Source organism: Grampus griseus, assembly GCF_964374135.1.
Source record: "Grampus griseus genome assembly, chromosome: 16".
Taxonomy (NCBI): domain Eukaryota; kingdom Metazoa; phylum Chordata; class Mammalia; order Artiodactyla; family Delphinidae; genus Grampus; species Grampus griseus.
The window spans coordinates 49,868,827-49,889,241 of NC_139010.1; the positions used below are offsets into that span (position 1 = coordinate 49,868,827).

The 20,415-nt window shown below is 38.7% G+C and overlaps 2 protein-coding genes across 2 annotated transcripts in view; one reads left to right on the top strand and one right to left on the bottom strand.

Moving 5' to 3' along the window:
- LOC309834290 (interferon-induced protein with tetratricopeptide repeats 1-like) overlaps positions 1-15,881 on the top strand; it is a gene marked incomplete at its 5' end in the record, with an annotated part of 30,956 nt that extends 15,075 nt beyond the window's left edge. Inside the window, one exon of the mRNA XM_082672955.1 lies at positions 13,703-15,881. Within this exon, the coding sequence (XP_082529081.1) occupies positions 13,703-15,140 (1,438 nt within the window). The 3' untranslated portion in view covers positions 15,141-15,881. The remainder of the gene's footprint in view (positions 1-13,702) is intronic.
- The window catches only part of LIPA (lipase A, lysosomal acid type), a 104,472-nt gene that overhangs the window by 82,434 nt on the left and 1,623 nt on the right, over positions 1-20,415 (bottom strand). The gene's annotated exons all lie outside the window — the stretch shown is intronic.

A 20,415-nucleotide genomic window follows, 5' to 3' on the forward strand; every position in this document is an offset into this window, starting at 1 on the left:
CAGAAGACTGTATGGGTCAGGATGGGGTAGAACTGGATGCCACGGGCACCAAGAGGATACTCTCTTGCACAGGTATGGTAATCATGTCTGGTTAATGAGAACACTTTAGATGACTACAAGAGAGAGCATTAAGAATAAGGAAATGTTTTCGTTAAGGCCCAACATGTTTTGTTTGATGTCTCAAGATGCTAGCACTTACACTTTCTTTGTTCCTATGAATAAAGAAGAAGTTATAGAACTCTTTTTATCCTTGACCATTCTCCAGAAAGAAGGGTATGCAAAGGCACAGAATAATTAGTAAGATACAACCTCTCAGAGAATTGGAACAAATTTGAGTTAAGGCTCTAGTTTAGTGATTTGCAGAATTTTATACCATAAAAAGAAGAATTTCTGTTTCCAGATGAGCAAACAAGGCACAGACTGGGGGCATGACCTTGGCAAGTTCACAGAGCCAATTTTCACAGGTCTCCCTGGCTGTAGGTTCAGTGGACTCCACATTACTGGCATCTCTTGGTTCCTGGGTTTCTATAAGGCCTTATGGAGTCTGAGAGAGGAATTAGCACATCAATAAAACTGCTTTCCACCAGCCTTTTCTCAGTCCGTTTTCAATACAGAACAAAGGAAGCAATAACTGTTTAAGTTTCGTTTTCTACCACTCTGCCTACTTTAATTTCACTTTCTACTTTCTGTGTAAAGTTTCTGGAAAAAATGTTAATCATACTGTCTCAACAAACTTAGTTTCAGTGATGACATTCCCTTATTCTTCTATCTGATCATCTGCTTTGGACTGAATGTGTGTGTGTGTGTGTGTGCGCGCGCACGCGCACACGTGTGTGCTCACACACATGCACATTCATACACACACATAAACTGTTTTATTAGTTCAGACATCTTTATTTTTCTTAGCAACTCCCTGAGGAAGATGTTAAAACCCAAAGAAGGGGAGGGAAATGGGAAGGGAGGAAAGGAGAAAATGATCCCAATCTCTGAAGTAATTTTTCACCAACCTCACTTCTGTCTGATCTAGGGAGGGAATGGACAGTTTGTCTGGATAGAAATATTGCTCTCTGGCTCCACAACAGGGAAAAAAGTAGGACCCACACAGCTGTGTGAGCCATAGTCATGGCTCAGATGTCTTGAGGGAAATATTGTGTGGGAAGAGTAGGAGAAGCTCACTGCTTAGAGAATAAGACCTTTCTCTGTTGGCTTCTGGTCTCACTATCTGCACTGCCGGGTTCCTATGTTGGGCCTTCTCAACCTGACTGGATTTAAGATTAGCAGATTACGTGTCCTCTGGGGAAGCCATGTGGTCTGCAGATGTTTGACAGCCTCCTGGCTTGGCTAGAGTTCTGTGCTTGGGAACTCCCTCATCTTCCTTAGGTAAAGGGCCTAATGTGAACATTTCTATATTACCCAAACTGAATCTTCATTCAAATAATGAATGATCAGCATTCATATGCTGATTCATATTCATTATGCTGATCATCAGCATAATGATCAGCAGATCAAAAAAACATTAATTTGTATCAACCTGCAAATTCCCCCTCAGTGCTCCAGTGGGCAAAATGTTGAAGGGGCAACAGCTTCAGAAAATGCATATAATTATGGGCCTATTATCAACCCTTCTCCCCTCCTTTGGTCCACAGACAGATAAGAGTGGACTATCACTGATAATTAAGAAAATAGTAATAATAATGATAAAGTAGATATCACTTCCTGAATGCTTATCAAGGGCCAACCTGGCTTCCAAAGTATTACGTAAATTACTACATTTACAAAAGAAACCTATGAGGCAGGTACTCCTATTATACTTATTTTGCAATACGAATTTTAAATTAAGAAATGTTGAGGCTACACAGATAATAAGTGATAGAGCTGAGACATGAACCAGAGTCTCTATTCAATGATACCTTATTTAACCTTTAAACAAATGTTTCTTAAAGGGTACCAGTGGAGGTTCATGAGCTCATTTCAGATGGCATGGTAATTAGCTTTTATGTTTTAATGCTTTTGTGTTTATTTCAACATGTACTAGAAATATATATATATATACACACACAGACATATATAATTTGTAGAATTTCTATTCAAGTTAGTAATATGATTTTTTGTGTGATAAAATACACGTAAGACAAAATTTACCATTTTAACTATTTTTAAGTATACAATTTTGTGGTATTTAATACAACCACAGTGTTGTGCAACCATCACCACTATCTACTTCAAGAACATTTTTGTCACTCTGAGCAGCCATTCCCCACTCATCCTTCACCCTAGGCCTGGCAACCATTAATCTGCTTTTTGTCTCTATGGATTTGCCTATCATTGATATTTCATATAAATGGAAGCGTACAACACATGGCCTTTTGTGACTGGCTTATTTCACTTTTCATAATGTCTTCGAGGTTCATCCATTTTGAAGCATGTGTCAGAACGTCCTTCCATTTTAAGGCTGAATAATATATCATTGTATGTATAGATCACATTTTGTTTATCCATTCTTCCACTGATGGACACTTGGGTTGCTTCCACCTTTTGACTATTGTGAATAATGCTATGAATATCTACTCAAGTCTGTGCTTTCATTTATTTTAGGTATATACCCAAAAGTGGAATTGCTGAATAATATGGTAATTCTATGTTTAATTTTTTGAGGAATCACCACCATTTTCCTCAGCAGCTGCCCCATTTGACATTCTCACTAGAAGTGCACAAGGGTTCTAATTTCTCCACATCCTCAGCGACACTTGTTATTTTCTGTGTTTTTGATAACAGCTATCACAATTGGTGTGAAGAGATATCTTATGGTTTTGATTTGCATTTCACTAACATTGGTGATGTTGAACATCTTTTCATCTGCTTACCGGCCATTTGTATATTTTTTTGGGGGAAATATCTATTCAAGTTCTTTAGCCATTTTTTAATCAGTTGTTTTTTTCTTGCTGTTGAGTTGTAGGAATTGCTTATATAGTCTAGATATTAATCCCTTATCGGGTACATGATTTGCAAATATTTTCTCCCATTCTGTGGGTTGTCTCTTCATTCTATTGATAGTGCCCTTTGAGGCACAAAAGTTTTTAATTTTGATGAAGTTCAACTTATTTATTCTTACTTTTGTTACTTGTGCTTTTGGTGTCATATCCAAGAAATTGTTGCCAAATCCAATGTCATGGAGTTTCTTCCCTGTTTCTTTCAAGATTTTTATAGTTTTAGGTCTTACATTTAGATCTTTGATGCATTTTGATTTCATTTTTTGTATACGGTATAAGGTAGGGGTCCAACTTCATTCTCTTGTATATGGATATTCCTCTTTTCTGCATATATCCCAGACTGAGTGCTGGAGAAGCCAGCAACCTAGAAATGCCAGCAGGCATAGACAGAAAAGTCCCATGAAAAGCCTGCTATCTCTAGCCAAAGGACCAAGGAGGGGACAGCCTAGCAAGACAAAAAATTTATGAGCAACCATTCTACTCCAGCCAAATACACAGGAAAAAATCAAATGAAAACTAAAGCCCCATTCCGAACTTTGCCAGCAAAGGCTGAGTGGGTAGCCTAGACTTCTACCCTCACCAGGCTATAGCTAGGCATCCCAACTCTCACCCTCCCCCTACCCCCATGGATGATGCCAGAGAAGGGCAAGTGGAATGCAAAGACTTCCATCCTCACCAGGGTGGTAACAAGAGTCCCTCTCTCTGCAGTGAGGGAGTGAAGACCACAAAGGAGGTGTGGACATCAGCCCCCACCTAGTGGTAATGAGGTATCCTCCCACTCCCCACTGAGGTGGTATCAGAGAGGCCTAGTGGAGTTCAGGACTTTCACCACCATCCAGAGGTAATAAGGTCACTCTTCCCCACTCACCTCCCTTCCCAGCATCAGTAAAGGCCACATGGAGAAGAGTAACAAGGCACACCTACCCCTTCAAGCCAGGGTGGTATCAGCAGAGGCCTGGGGGATCCTGAACTCCCACCCCCATCCAGCAGTAATGAGGAGCCCAGGCTCCCCATAAAGTGTTAATGAAAGACAAGTGAGTAAACAGGATTCCACCTTGATCTGGCAGTGTGGAATGAGGTGTCCTTCCCCTTTCCCTAGAAGAACAGTATTAGAGGAGGCCTGCTAAAACAGATTTATACGTAACTCAGAGTCCTATAATATATAATAATACCCAAATGCCCAGGTTTTCATTAAAAATTGCTTATCATGCCAAGAACCAGGAAAATCTCAACTTGAATGAGAAAGAATAATCATCAGACAACAACACTGAGATGACACAGATATTAGCATTGTCTAACCAGGATTTTAAAGCTGCCATCGTAAAAATGGTTCAATGGGCAATTGCAAACACACTTGAAACAAATGAAAATATAAAAAGTCTCAGCAAAGAAAAGGAGATATAAAGAAGAACCAAATGGGAATTTTAGAATTGAAAAGTACAATAACCAAAATGAAAACCCAGTGGGTGGGCTCAAAAACAGGATGGAGAGGACAGAGGAAAGAATTCATGAACTTGAAGACAGAATGACAGAAATTATCCAATGTGATTCTAATTTCAAGTAGCTGACCAAAGTCCAAAGATGATAAACCCAAAGAAATCCAAGACACGTCACAGTTAAAATTCTGAAGACTAAAGACAAAAAGAAAACCCATGAAAGCAGTAGAGAGAAATGACACCTCAGCTATAAGGAAGGGAAAAACATACACACAAGTCTAATGGCAAGTTATTTCTCGTTAGAAACCATGGAGTTGAGAAGAAAGGGGCATAACATTTTTCAAGTGCTGAAAGAAAAGAATTTTCAACCTAGAATCCTATATCCAGCAAAAATATCCTTCTGGAATAAATAGGAAATTAAGACATTCTCAAATGAAGGAAAGCTAAGAGAATTTGGCACCAACAGACCTACCCTTAAGGAATAGCTAAAGAAATTTTTCCAGTGAGCAAAAAAGGAAATAAAAGGTATACAGATCAGAAAGAAAAAATAAAACTGTCCCTATTTATAGATGCCATGATGGTCTACATAGAAAATCCCAAGGTATCTATAAAACAATTCCTAGAACTAAAAAGTGGGTTCATTGAGGTTACAGAATACAAGATTTACATACAAAAGTCAATTGTATTTCTATATACTAGCAAGGAACATGTAAAAATTAAGTTAAAAACACAATATAATTTTAAATTGCACAAAAAGAAACACATAAGTGTACTTAAGTGTAAATCTAACATAACATGCATAGGACTTCAATGCCTATAAACTATTAAAATGCTAATGAAAGAAATTAAAGAATATCTAAATAAACAGATACAGAATGTTCATGGATTAGAAGACTCAGCATAGCAACAATGTCAATTCTCCCCCAACTGATATAAAATTCCTATCAAAACTCCAGCAAGATTTTTTATAGATATAGAAAATATTAATCTAAAATTTATATGGAAAAGCAAAGGAACTAGAATAACAATTTTGGAAAAGAAAAATAGAAAGGAATCACCCTACCCAGTTTTAAGATTGATTACACACAGTAAACAAGATTGTATGGTATTGGTGGAAGGATAAACACACAGATCAGTGGAACAGAATAAGGAACCCAGAAATAATCCCACACGAGCACAGCCAACTGATTTTTGACAAAGGTGCAAAAGTAATTCAATAGAGGATGAACAGTCTTCAACAAATGCCGCTGGAGCAACTGGATATCCATAGGCTGAAAAATGAGACACTGACCTAATCTTCATACATTATGCAAAAATTAACTCAAAATGGATCACAGATTTAAATGTAAAATTATAAAACTTGTAGAAGAAAATACAGGAGAAAATCTTCAGGACTTAGGGCCTGGTGAAGAGTTCCTGGACATGATACCAAACACATGACCCATAAGAGAAAAAAAATCAATAAATTATACTTCATCAAAAGTAAAAACTTTTGCTCTTCAAAAGACCTTATTAAAGGATAATAAGACAAGCCACACACTGAGAGAAAATATTTGAAAACATCACAAAGCACTCATATCTAGAATCTATAAAGAGTTATTGAAACCCAACAATAAAAAAAACCTAATTAGAAAATAGGCAAAGGATATGAAGAGATATTTCATGAAAGAGGATATGTAGATGGCAAATAAGCACATAAAAATATGTTCAACACCACTAGCCATTAGGGAAATGCAAATTAAGACCACAAGGAGATACCACTACATGTCTATTAAAAGGGCTAACATTAAAAAAAAAAGTGAAAATACCAAATTCTGGTAAGAATGCAAAGAACTAGATCATTCATACATTACTAGTAGGAATGAAAAATGATACTATTCATCTGGAAAACAGTGTGGCAGCTTCTTAAAAACATAAGCATACACTTACCACATGACCTAGCAATTGCACTCCTCAACATTTATCCCAGAGAAATGAAAACGTATGTCCATGTAAAGTCCTGTATACAACTCTTCATAGCACTTTTATTTGTAATAAGCCAAAACCAGAAACAATTGAAATGTCCTACAACAGATGAATAGTTAACTGTGATACTCCCATACCATGGCAAATGACCCCCCAGTAGAAAGGAATGAACTGTTGATAAAACTCAACAACTTGGATGTATGTCAAGGGCATTATGATGAGTGAAAAGGGCAATCTCCAAAGATTACATAATATATGACTCCATGTATATGACACTCATGAAATGACAAAATTATAGAGATGAAAAACATGTTAGTAGTTACCAGAGGCTAGAAATGTTTGGAAATGGAGGGAGGCAACAGTTTTGACTCTAAAGAAACAGCATGAGAGAGATGTTTGTGATGATGGAGTAGTTCTCTAACTTGATCAAATGATGGTTCCATGGATTTACACATGTGATAGAATGACAGAACTGTATGCATATTGTACCACTGCCAATTTCCTAGTTTTGACATAGTTAGATAAGATATAATCTTTGGGAGAAACTGGGTGAAGGATACACTGGACCTATGTACAATCTTTGCAAATTTCTGTGAATCCATTATTATTTCCAAATAAATGGGCCAAATATTATTGCTTTTAGGTGGTCTTAATTTGTTGCATAATCTGTAGACTAAGTTCCTAAGGTCAATAATGTTTCCTAAGGCTCTGCATTTCTTACTGGTCTCTATCCTAATTACAAAAATAGGAAACATTTTTTTTTTTTTTTAATGGCCTGAGTCCTGATTTTGCCACTCACGCAGCTGTGTGATCTCAGGAACCTGTGCTTTGACTTTATTTTTTATACAGCAGGTTCTTATTAGTTACCTATTTTTATACATATTAGTATATGCATGTCAATCCCAATCTCCCAATTCATCCCACCCTGCCACCCCCCCACCCCCACTTTCCCCCCTTGGTGTCCATACGTTTGCTCTCTAGATCTGTGTCTCTATTTCTGCCTTGCAAACCGGTTCAGCTGTACCATTTTACTAGATTCCACATATATGCGTTAATATACAATATTTGTTTTTCTCCTTCTGACTTACTTCACTCTGTATGACAATCTCTAGGTCCATTCACGTCTCTACAAATGACCCAATTTCGTTCCTTTCTATGGCTGAGTAATATGTACCACATCTTCTTTATCCATTCATCTGTCGATGGGCATTTAGGTTGCTTCCATGACTTGGTTATTGTAAATAGTGCTGCAGTGAACATGGGGGTGCATGAGACTTTTTGAATTATGGTTTCCTCTGGGTATATATGCCCAGTAGTGGGATTGCTGGGTCATACGGTAATTCTATTTTTATTTTTTTAAGGAACATCCATACTGTTCTCCATAGTGGCTGTATCAATTTACATTCCCACCAACAGTGCAAGAGGGTTCCATTTTCTCCACACCCTCTCCAGCATTTGTTGTTTGTAGATTTTCTGATGATGCCCATTCTAACTGGTGTGAGGTGATACCTCATTGTAGTTTTAATTTGCATTTCTCTGATAATTAGTGATGTTGAGCAACTTTTCATGTGCCTCTTGGCCATCTGTATGTCTTCTGTGGAGAAATGTCTATTTAGGTCTTCTGCCCATTTTTTGATTGGGTTGTTTCCTTTTTTTTTTTTCGGTACGCAGGCCTCTCACTGTTGTGGCCTCTCCCATTGCGGAGCACAGGCTATGGACACACAGGTTCAGCGGCCATGGCTCACAGGCCTAGCCGCTCCGCGGCATGTGGGATCTTCCTGGACCGGGTCACGAACCCGTGTCCCCTGCATTGGCAGGCGGACTCTCAACCACTGTGCCACCAGGGAAGCCTGGTTTGCTTTTTGATATTGAGCTGTATGAGCTGTTTATATATTTTGGAGATTAATCCTTTGTCCGTTGATTCATTTGCAAATATTTTCTCCCATTCTGAGGGTTGTCTTTTTGTCTTGTTTGTAGTTTCCTCTGCTGTGCAAAAGCTTTTAAGTTTCATTAGGTCCCATTTGTTTATTTTTGTTTTTCTTTCCATTACTCTAGGAGGTGGATCAAAAAAGATCTTGCTGTGATTTATGTCAAAGAGTGTTCTTCCTAAATTTTCCTCTAAGAGTTTTATAGTGTCCAGTCTTACATTTAGGTTTTTAATCCATTTTGAGTTTATTTTTGTGTATAGTGTTAGGGAACATTCTAATTTCATTCTTTTACATGTAGCTGTCCAGTTTTCCCAGCACCACTTACTGAAGAGACTGTCTTCTCTCCATTGTATATCTTTGTCCCCTTTGTCATAGATTAGTTGACCATAGGTGTGTGGGTTTATCTCTGGGCTTTCTATTCTGTTCCATTGATCTATATTTCTGTTTTTGTGCCAGTACCATATTGTCTTGATTACTGTAGCTTTGTAGTATAGTCTGAAGTCAGGGAGTCTGATTCCTCCAGCTCTGTTTTTTTCCCTCAAGATTGCTTTGCCTATTTGGGGTCTTTTGTGTCTCCATACAAATTTTAAGATTTTTTTTCTAGTTCTGAAAAAAATGCCATTGGTAGTTTGATAGGGATTGCATTGAATCTGTAGATTGCTTTGGGTAGTACAGTCATTTTCACAATATTGATTCTTCCAATCCAAGAACATGGTATATATCTCCATCTGTTTGTGTCATCTCTGATTTCTTTCATCAGTGTCTTATAGTTTTCTGAGTACAAGTCTTTCACCTACTTAGGTAGGTTTATTCCTAGGTATTTTATTCTTTTTGTTGTAATGGTGAATGGGATTGTTACCTTAATTTCTCTTTCTGATCTTTTGTTGTTAGTGTACAGGAATGCAAGAAATTTCTGTGCATTAATTTTTTATCCTGCAACTTTACCAAATTCATTGATTAGCTCTAGTAGTCTTCTGGTGGCATCTTTAGGATTCTCTATATGTAGTATCATGTCATCTGCAAACAGTGACAGTTTTACTTCTTCTTTTCCAATTTGTATTCCTTTTATTTCTTTCTTCTTTTCTGATTGCCATGGCTAGGACTTCCAAAACTGTGTTGAATAATAGTGGTGAGCGTGGACATCCTTGTCTTTTTCCTGATCTTTGAGGAAATGCTTTCAGTTTTTCACCATTGAGAATGATGTTTGCTGTGGGTTTGTCATATATGGCCTTTATTATGTTGAGGTAGGTTCCCTCTATGCCCACTTTCTGGAGAGTTTTTATCCTAAATGGGTGTTGAATTTTGTCAAAAGATTTTTATGCATCTATTGAGATGATGATATGGTTTTTCTTCTTCAGTTTGTTAATATGGTGTATCACATTGATTGATTTGCGTATATTGAAGAATCCTTGCATCCCTGGCATAAATCCCACTTGATCACGGTGTATGATCCTTTTAATGTGCTGTTGGATTCTGTTTGCTAGTATCTTGTTGAGGATTTTTACATCTACATTCATCAGTGATATTGGTGTGTAATTTTCTTTTTTTGTAGTATCTTTGTGCAGTTTTTCTAATCAGGGTGATGGGGGCCTCATAGAATGAGTTTGGGAGTGTTCCTTCCTCTGCAATTTTTTGGAAGAGTTTGAGAAGGATGGGTGTTAGCTCTTCTCTAAATGTTTGATAGAATTCACCTGTGAAGCCATCTGGTCCTGGACTTTTGTTTGTTGGAAGATTTTAAATCACAGTTTCATTTTCATTACTTGTGATTGGTCTGTTCATATTTTCTATTTCTTCCTGGTTCAGTCTTGGAAAGTTATACCCATCTAAGAATATGTCCATTTCTTCCAGGTTGTCCATTTTATTGGCATAGAGTTGCTTGTAGTAGTTTCTTAGGATGCTTTGTATTTCTGCAGTGTCTGTTGTAACTTCTCCTTTTTCATTTCAATTTTATTGATTTGAGTCCTCTCCCTCTTTTACTTGATGAGTCTGACTAATGGTTTATCAATTTTGTTTATCTTCTCAAAGAACCAGCGTTTAGTTTTATTGATCTTTGCTATTGTTCCCTTTGTTTCTATTTCATTTATTTCTGCTCTGATCTTTATGATTTCTTTCCTTCTACTAAATTTGTCCATAGGTCCGTAGGTCTACTAACTTTGGGTTTTGTTTGTTCTTTCTCTAGTTCGTTTAGGTGTAAAGTTAGATTCTTTATTTGAGATATTTGTTGTTTCTTGAGTTAGGATTGTATTGCTGTAAGCTTCCCTCTTAGGACTAGTTTCACTGCATCCCATAGGTTTTGGATTGTCGTGTTCTCGTTGTCACTTGTCTCTAGGTATTTTTTGATTTCCTCTTTGATTTCTTCAGTGATCTCTTGGTTATTTAGTAACCTATTGTTTAGCCTCCATGTGTTTGTGTTTTTTACGGTTTTTTTCACTGTAATTGATTTCTAATCTCATAGCGTTGTGGTCGGAAAAATTGCTTGATATGATTTCAATTTCCTTAAATTTACTAAGGCTTGATTTGTGACCCAAGTTGTGATCTATCCTGAAGAATGTTCCGTGTGCACTTGAGAAGAAAGTGTAATCTGCTGTTTTGGGATGGAATGTCCTATAAATATCAATTAAATCTATCTGGTTTACTGTGTCATTTAAAGCTTCTGTTTCCTTATTAATTTTCTGTCTGGATGGTCTGTCCATTGGTGTAAGTGAGGTATTAAAGTCCCTCACTATTATTGTGTTTCTGTTGATTTCCTCTTTTATAGCTGTTAGAAGTTGCCTTATGTATTGAGGTGCTCCTATGTCGGGTGTGTATATATTTATAATTGTTGTATCTTCTTCTTGGATTGATCCCTTGGTCATTATATAGTGTCCTTCCTTGTCTCTTGTAACATTCTTTATTTTAAAGTCTATTTTATCTGATATGAGTATTGCTACTCCAGCTTTCTCTTGATTTCCATTTGCATGGAATATCTTTTTCCATCCCCTCAGTTTCAGTCTGTATGTGTCCCTAGGCTTGAAGTGGGTCTCTTGTAGACAGCATGTATATGGGTCTTATTTTAGTATCCATTCACCGAGCCTGTGTCTTTTGATTGGAGCCTTTAATCCATTCATGTTTAAGGTAATTATCAATATGTATGTTCCTATTACCATTTTCTTAATTGTTATGGGCTTGTTTTTGTAGGTCCTTTCCTTCTCTTGTGTTTCCCACTTAGAGAAGTTCCTTTAGCATTTGTTGTAGAGCTGGTTTGGTGGTGCTGAATTCTCTTAGCTTTTGCTTGTCTGTAAAGCTTTTGATTTCTCCATGAAATCTGAATGAGATCCTTGCTGGGTAGAGTAATCTTGGTTGTAGGTTCTTCCCTTTCATTACTTTAAATATACTGTGCCACTCCCTTCTGGCCTGTAGAGTTTCTGCTGAGAAATCAGCTGTTAACCTTATGGGAGTTCCCTTGTATGTTATTTGTTGTTTTTCCCTTGTTGCTTTCAATAATTTTTCTTTGTCTTTAATTTTTGTCAATTTGATTACTATGTGTCTCAGAGTGTTTCTCCTTGGGTTTATCCTGCCTGGGACTCTCTGTGCTTCCTGGACTTGGGTGGCTGTTTCCTTTCCCATGTTAGGGAAGTTTCTGACTATAATCTCTTCAAATATTTTCTTGGGTCGTTTCTCTCTGTCTTCTCCTTCTGCAACCCCTATAATGTGAATGTTGGTGCATTTAATGTTGTCCCAGACGTCTCTTAGGCTGTCTTCATTTCTTTTCATTCTTTTTTCTTTATTCTGTTCCATGGCAGTGAATTCCACCAACCTGTCTTCTAGGTCACTTATCCGTTCTTCTGCCTCAGTTATTCTGCTACTGATTCCTTCTAGTATATTTTTCATTTCAGTTATTGTATTGTTCGTCTCTGTTTGTTTGTTCTTTAATTCTTCTAGTGGTTGGTTAATTCGTCTAGGTCTTTGTTAAACATTTGTTGCATCTTCTCGATCTTTGCCTCCATTCTTTTTCCAAGGTCCTGGATCACCTTCACTATCATTATTCTGAATTCTTTTTCTGGAAAGTTGCCTATCTCCACTTCATTTAGTTGTTTTTCTGGGATTTTATCTTGTTCCTTCATCTGGTACATAGTCCTCTGCCTTTCATTTTGTCTATCTTTCTGTGAATGTGGTTTTCCTTTCACAGGTTGCAGGATTGTAGTTCTTCTTGCTTCTGCTGACTGTCCTCTGGTGGATGAGGCTATCTAAGAGGCTTGTGCAAGTTTCCTGATGGGAGGGACTGGTGGGGGGTAGAGCTGGGTGTTGCTCTGGTGGGCAGAGCTCAGTAAAACTTTAATCTACTTGTCTGCTGATGAATGGGGCTGAGTTCCCTCCCAGTTGGTTGTTTGGCCTGAGGTGACCCAGCACGGGAGCCTACCGGCTGTTTGGTGGGGCTAATGGCAGACTCTGGGAGGGCTCACGCCAAGGAGTACTTCCCAGAACTTCTGCTGTCAGTGTTCTTGTCCCCGCGGTGAGCCACAGCTGTCCCTGGGCTCTTCAGGAGACCCTCCAACACTAGCAGGTAGGTCTGGTTCAGTCTCCTATGGGGTCACTGCTCCTTCCCCTGGGTCCTGATGCACACACTACTTTGTGTGTGCCCTCCAAGAGTGGAGTCTCTGTTTCCTCCAGTCCTGTCAAGGTCCTGCAATCAAATCCCGCTAGCTTTCAAAGTCTGATTCTCTGGGAATTCCTCCTCCCTTGTCGGACCCCCAGGTTGGGAAGCCTGACGTGAGGCTCAGAACCTTCACTCCAGTGGGTGGACTTCGGTGGTATAATTGTTCTCCAGATTCTGAGTCACCCACCCAGCGGTTATGGGATTTTACTTTATTGTGATTGTGGCCCTCCTACCGTCTCACTGTGGCTTCCCCTTTGTCTTTGGGTGTGGGGTGTCTTTTTTGGTGAGTTCCAGTGTCCTCCTGTCGATGATTGTTCAGCAGTTAGTTGTGATTCCGGTGCTCTTGCAAGAGGGAGTGAGCGCATGTCCTTCTACTCTGCCATCTTGAACCAGTCTCCTAGGAAACTCTTACATAGCATGAAATCTGTATGCTCTAAGTGCTTTCCATAGATAGGCTTATTAATTCTCACCAAATCCTGTGTGATAAGTCTATTATTTTCCCCACTTTACAAAAGAGACTCTGAAGCACAGAGAGGCTGCATGGGTAGAAAGTGCTGGGGCCAGTGTATGAAGCCAAGCAAACTGCATTTAAAGGCCACAGGGATCTTAGAAATACAGGAACTCAAAGGAAGATCAAAGCAGGCGTGCCCTTTTCAAGGCTAAGCTCTAAATACGCAGTGTTTTGTCTAGCTTATTTCTATTGGCTGTTTGTCACCTAACAAAGAAAATCTGCTTTTGTTTTTATAGTACTAATGCTGATGAAGATCAGATCAAGGATAAACTGGAACAGTTGAGATGTCACTTTACATGGGAGTTGGTCATTGACGACACTGAAATACCTGAATTAGAAAACAGGGTCTTGGAGGAGATTGAGTTCCTAGACAACACATACAAAGTGGGAATATACAACTTACTGGCCTATGTGAAACACCTGAGAGGCCAGAATGAGGAAGCCTTGAAGAGTTTGAAAGAAGCTGAAGACTTAACCCAGCAAGAACATGCCAACCACTCAGACATGAGAAGTCTGGTTACCTGGGGCGACTATGCCTGGCTGCATTACCACATGGGCCGACATGCAGAAGCCCAGATTTACCTGGACAAGGTGAAGAACACTCGCAGGAAGCTTGCAAATTCCTCCAGCTATAGAATGGAGTGTCCTTATATGGACTGTGAGGAAGGATGGGCCTTGCTGAAATGTGGAGGAAAGAATTATGAACGGGCCAAGGTCTGCTTTGAAAAGGCTCTGGAAGTGGACCCTGAAAACCCTGAATTCAGCGCTGGGTATGCAATCACCGTCTATCGCCTGGAGAGCTTTAACAAAGCAGCAAAGCGTACTGGGGAATTTTGTCTGAATACCCTACAACAGGCTGTCAGGCTAAACCCAAAAGATGCATATCTTAAGGCTCTCCTTGCCCTGGAGCTTCAAGGTGCAGGACGAGAAGCTGAAGGAGAAAAATACATTAAAGAAGCACTGACCAACGGGTCCTCAAAGATCTATGTCTTCCGATATACTGCCACGTTTTACCGAAGAAAAGGCTCTCTGGATGAAGCTCTTCAGTTCTTAAAACTGGCCTTGAAAGCAACACCCTCCTCTGTCACGCTGCATCACCAGATGGGGCTTTGCTACAAGTCACAAATTATCCAAATAAAGAGAGCTACAAACTGGCAGCCTAAAGGACAGGATAAAGAAAACATCAACAGAATAATACAATCAGCCATATCTCATTTTGCATTTGCTGTGCAACAAAAGCCCACATTTGAGTTTGCTTACATAGACCTGGCAGAAATGTACACAGAAGCAGGTGACCACAAAAAAGCTGAAGATGCTTATCAACAGGTGTTACGCATGGAATCACTCAACCAATATATGCTGCAACAGGTACATTTCCACTATGGCCAATTTCTGGAATTTCACAAAAAATCTGAAGTTGATGCAATCAGCCATTATTTAAAAGCAGTAAAAGTAGAAATGGCATCATTAGCAAGGAATAAAAGTATCAGTTCTTTGAAGAAATTTGCTTTAAAGAAACTTCAGAGAGATGCATCCGATATAGAAAGCTTGTGCATCCTTGGGTTCATCCACAAAGTACGAGGAGAAATGAATGAAGCCCTGGAGTACTACGAGCAGGCCCTGAGGCTGGATCCTGTCTTGGAGAACTCTGTGTTTGTGACCTGTACGCACTGAAATATGGACCACTCTTACATATCATTTGATTTTACATCAACATATACTAATCATCTTTTCTGCTTGCTGCTTTCAGAAACATGTAATTCACTGCAATGATGTAATCTTTGAACAGTTACTCAAACCTGATAAAACATTGGTTGTATTGGGAAAATAGTGAAACAGACTATACAGGTCTCTGTGTGTGAAAGAGAGAGAGGAAGAGAGAGAAGAACCATTTCTCTGTGAATGTTATATAGTAGAAAAAAAAAGTTTGTTGAGTAGATTTGTAGCAAGTAAAACACTGGCCTTGACATAGAACCAACCTAAATGTCCATCGACAGATGAATGGATAAAGAAGATGTGGCACATATAAACAATGGAATATTACTCAGCCATAAAAAGAAATGAAATTGTGTTATCTGTAGTGAGGTGGATGGACCTAGAGTCTGTCATATAGAGTGAAGTAAGTAAGAAAGAGAAAAACAAATACTGTATTCTAACTATATATGGACTCTAAAAAAAATGATACTGATGAACCTAGTTGCAGGGCAGGAATAAAGATGTAGACATAGAGAATGGACTTGAGGACACGGGGTGGGAGGGGGAAGCTGGGGCGAAGTGAGAGTAGCATCGACATATATACACCACTGATTGTAAAATAGCTAGTGGGAAGCAGCTGCAGAGAACAGGAAGATCAGCTCGGTGCTTTGTGATGACCTAGAGGGGTGGGATACAGAGGATGGGAGGGAGGCTCAAGAGGGAGGGGATATGGGGACATGTGTATGCATATGGCTGATTCACTTTGGTGTACAACAGAAACTAACACAGTATTGTGAAGCAATTATACTCCAATAAAGATCTATTAAAAAAAAACCCACTGGACTTACGTAAAATAAAATGTTCAATTTATTCATTTTATCAATAAATAGTTTTCAGTGCTAGATACCAAAAATACTATGGTGATGTAGGGGAGGGAAAATTATTTTTCCTGTACCCATCTTAGGTTCATTGGCTTGGGCCTTAAATTAAACTGAAAAAAGACAGATTAACAAGAGAAAAACAAACAAGTTTATTAACACATGCATTGGGCATACCCAGGGGAGTACCCAGTGATGAGTAATTCAAAGGGGTGGGTTTACATAGCATCCTAACAAACAAACAATACATTTTTAGCGAAGTGATAAGGCAAAGGCAAAGAACTTTAGTTTCTAAGTGGCAAATTATAGGAAGGCAAATATATGAGGGAAACTAATGGAAGATAATAGCCTGCTTATAAGGTTTGTTATGTATATTTTTCTGTTTGTGTCTCTGGGTTGATTAGGGACTAGAGTTGTCTCAGGTGATCAACTTCTCTCCTTCCCGGTAGAGGAGGAGAGACATTTTTTTCAGGAAGACGGGGGAGAGCAGAGAGCTTTCCTTATATCTGCTTCTTTTCAACTGCCTTTAGCTCAAAATAATCCTATGGCAAGGTGGCATATTTGGGGGTGGCATATTCTGCTACCCTTCAGTGAAACAAAGCAGACATTTTCCCCAAACCTCATGCAGCTTACAATCTAGTGAGAAAGACAGTAAAACAAATACACAGTCAATTAAAGGTCAGTTTTCCCCATGAAGATGTTTGAAATTTAATTCATTGTCAAACTGTGCCAAGTAGTTTCTCTTGTTTTATGCCATTTTGTTTGAAGTGTTATTGATTCAGTCATTTGCTGGTATTGACCTTTCTCCAAAGAAGATATACAGATTACCAACAAACACATGAAAGGATGCTCAACATCACTAATCATTAGAGAAATGCAAATCAAAACTGCAGTAAGGTATCACCTCACGCCCGTCAGAATGGCCATCATCAAAAAATCTACAAACAATAAATGCTGGAGAGGGTGTGGAGAAAGGGGAACCCTCTTGCACTGTTGGTGGGAATGTAAATTGATACAGCCACTATGGAGAACAGTGTGGAGTTTCCTTAAAAAACTAAAAATAGAACTACCATATGACCCAGGAATCACACTACTGGGCATATACTCAGAGAAAACCATAATTCAAAGACACATGCACCCCAATGTTCATTGCAGGTCTATTTACAAGAGCCAGGACATGCAAGCAACCTAAGTGTCCATCGACAGATGAATGGATAAAGAAGATGTGGCACATATACACAATGGAATATTACTAAGCCATAAAAAGAAATGAAATTGAGTTATTTGTAGTGAGGCGGATGGACCTAGAGTCTGTCATACAGAGTGAAGTAAGTCAGAAAGAGAAAAACAAATACCATATTCTAACACATATATATGGAATCTAAAACAAAAAAATGGTTCTGAAGAACCTAGGGGCAGGACAGGAATAAAGACTCAGATGTAGAGAATGGACCTGAGGACATGGGGAGGGGGAAGGGTAAGCTGGGACGAAGTGAGAGAGTAGCACTGACATATATACACTACCAAATGTAAAACAGATAGCTAGTGGGAAGCAGTTGCATGGCACAGGGAGATCAGCTCGGTGCTTTGTGACCACCTAGAGGGGTGAGATAGGGAGGGTGGGTGGGAGTGAGGGAGACACAAGAGGGAAGAGATATGGGGATATATGTATATGTATAGCTGATTCACTTTGTTATAAAGCAGAAACTAACACACCATTGTAAAGCAATTATACTCTTTAACAATAAGCAATAAGCAATTATACTCTTTAACAATAAAGATGTTAAAAAAAAGAAAAAAGAAATATTAAAAGGATGCTAAAGGATCTGAGAGACCGTCTGTAGCAATCATCTTTGATTATGACATTTTATTGATAGACAATGCACAACAAATAATGTTTTTAAAAGGAAAATTAAGGAAGCAATGTTATTGTTTTTTCATTCTTGTGTGTGTCTGGGGGGGAGGATGTATTAATTTCCTGTCGTGGCTCTAATAAATTACCACAAACTTGGTGGCTTAAAACCACACTAATTTATTATCTTATGGTTCTAGAGATGAGAAGTCTGAAATTGGTTTCATTGGCCTGAAATCAAGGTGTTGGCACAAATTCCCTCCAGAGGCTCTAGGGGACAATTCTTTTGGTACCTTTTCCAGATTCTGGAGGCTGCCTGTATTTCCTGGTGCGGACCCCTAATCCACAGAAAATACAAGTCCCCAGGGAATTCCCAGAAATATTGGGCAAGGCTTTGGCTTTCTACTGAAATTCTATAGGAAATGAAGTGAGCAAAATTTATATCATTGAGGGGCAGGCATCAGAGTTACACAGAAGCAATCTTCACAATTTCCTTATCACTAAAACAAGAGATTTATTAGATTAACAAAAACATAATTTAAAGTGCTTGTGTTGGTGGGAGGAGGCTGTAAGGTACTAAAATAAGTCTAACTCACTGCCAATTCCCCGAGTCAGAAATATTAAAAGTAAATAATTATTGGATAAGTGGTCAATTCTCAACTAGGCAGTTTTTCCCAGGTATTGTTATACATCGTTTGTACCCAGAAAGCAGAGCTCATTAAAATAAATTAAAATAAAATAAATTAAAATAAATAATTAAATAAATTAAAAATAAAATAAATAAATTAAAAATTAAATAATAAATTAAAAATAAAATAAAATAAAGTAAAATAAAATAAAGTAAAATAAATAAAATAAAATAAAATAAATAAAGTAAAATAAATCTCTGGATTATGTAAGGTGTTTGTGTGAGATGTGTTTGACAACCTTCAGAGATCACATTTACTTAAGTGTGTATAACTTATAACCTAATACCACCTCTCTCTCCCATCCTTCCCAACTCTGGAAGAGATCTCTGCACTTCCCGGAGCTCAGTAAAACTAAAATGTGTGACAGCCTGGATGTTTGCAGAGGAAAACAACAAGCAGCAAATCCAGGAAAACAGATGCTCTTTGGTACTAAAGATACTATTGCCAAGCTTACAAATGAATATATCCAGGGATTACCAAGCGGTAACTGATGGCTTTAGATTGACAGCTGAATTTCAGGAGCTTGTTACTCCCATGGAAATGACTGACAGAACCTCAGTCGGTGTCCTTATTTAGAGTTCCCCCCAGGTGCCCAGCGGGGGTCTCTCATGTACCCTGAATCAAGCCAAGCCATACCTCCTGCCATTCACTACTATTATAGGTGCCCCAGCCCAAGTCCTTGCTAACTGCTGTCTACCCACCACCACTGGCTCTGCCTCCTTGAGGATCATCCTGGCCACCAATGTCTCTATTCTCACGATGCTGCTAGAGCTGGAACTGCATTGGGACTAAAAGCCTCTACCCTACAGCCTGCCCCAGCTTGAACTGCCCACCCTCAGTCTGTGTCCATAGCTCTGTATCTTGTCCCCAGCCAGACCAAATGTGATACAGGCACCTCCACTTTGAAGCCCATGCTGAAGGGAGTAGGCCTTTACTGCCATTCCCCTGGATATCAATCCTCTCACCCAGGCCATCTCTTGAACTCCAGTATCACCCCCAACTTCCCTTCATCTGTATCCACTTTCCCTCTCCTACCTAAAGTCCACCTCCTCTTTCTTTCGGGCTGTGCTGGAAGACTAATTCAAATAAATTAGGTATATACATGAGGGTATTACTTACATGATTCTCAACTGTGGGGAAGAGGGAAGAGGAGGATTTTGCCCCTCGGGACAAAAACAAAAAACAAAAAAAGTTGGATTTGGCATTATATGGAGACAATTTCATTTGTCACAACTGCAGGGTGCTACTGACATCTAGTGGAGAGATGTAAGATTGCTGCTTAAACATCCTAAACTGTCAATAGTGTCAAGGTTGAGAAACTCTGGCTTATATCTATTTCTTGGAAGAGTTATTACTTAAGTTTCAGTTTCCCAAGCAGATTTTTGATCAGCTGCCATGTTTCATGTTCTATTTCTCTTTTTCTCTAGTTGCTGTGTTTCACAGGTTGATGAGAATAAATTCAGAAGGTAATACACGATTAATTTTCCCAAGAATCCACCCAATCCAACAGTCTGTGAAAAAAAGACTGAGATTCAAATTCCATCCAGTACTTTCAGCATGTTCAACACCTACTCAACAGTCGGGTCTTTGCTTCTTCCCAATCGTGAAAGTGTATATTCCTTTAAAATTTTTATAGATGGTTTTTGTCTTTCTGAATTTGAATTCCTAAACAATATAAGATGATAACCAGGATCCTTTTTTCCCTTTTGGTTTTTATCATTGATTGTTTAGTTGCTGTCCACGCAAACCTTAATAAGCAAAGACTATCTCTTGGCCCAGATACAGCTAAAAGAAAGGAAAGGAAAGGAGTACGAACAAGGAAGAAAAAACACTAC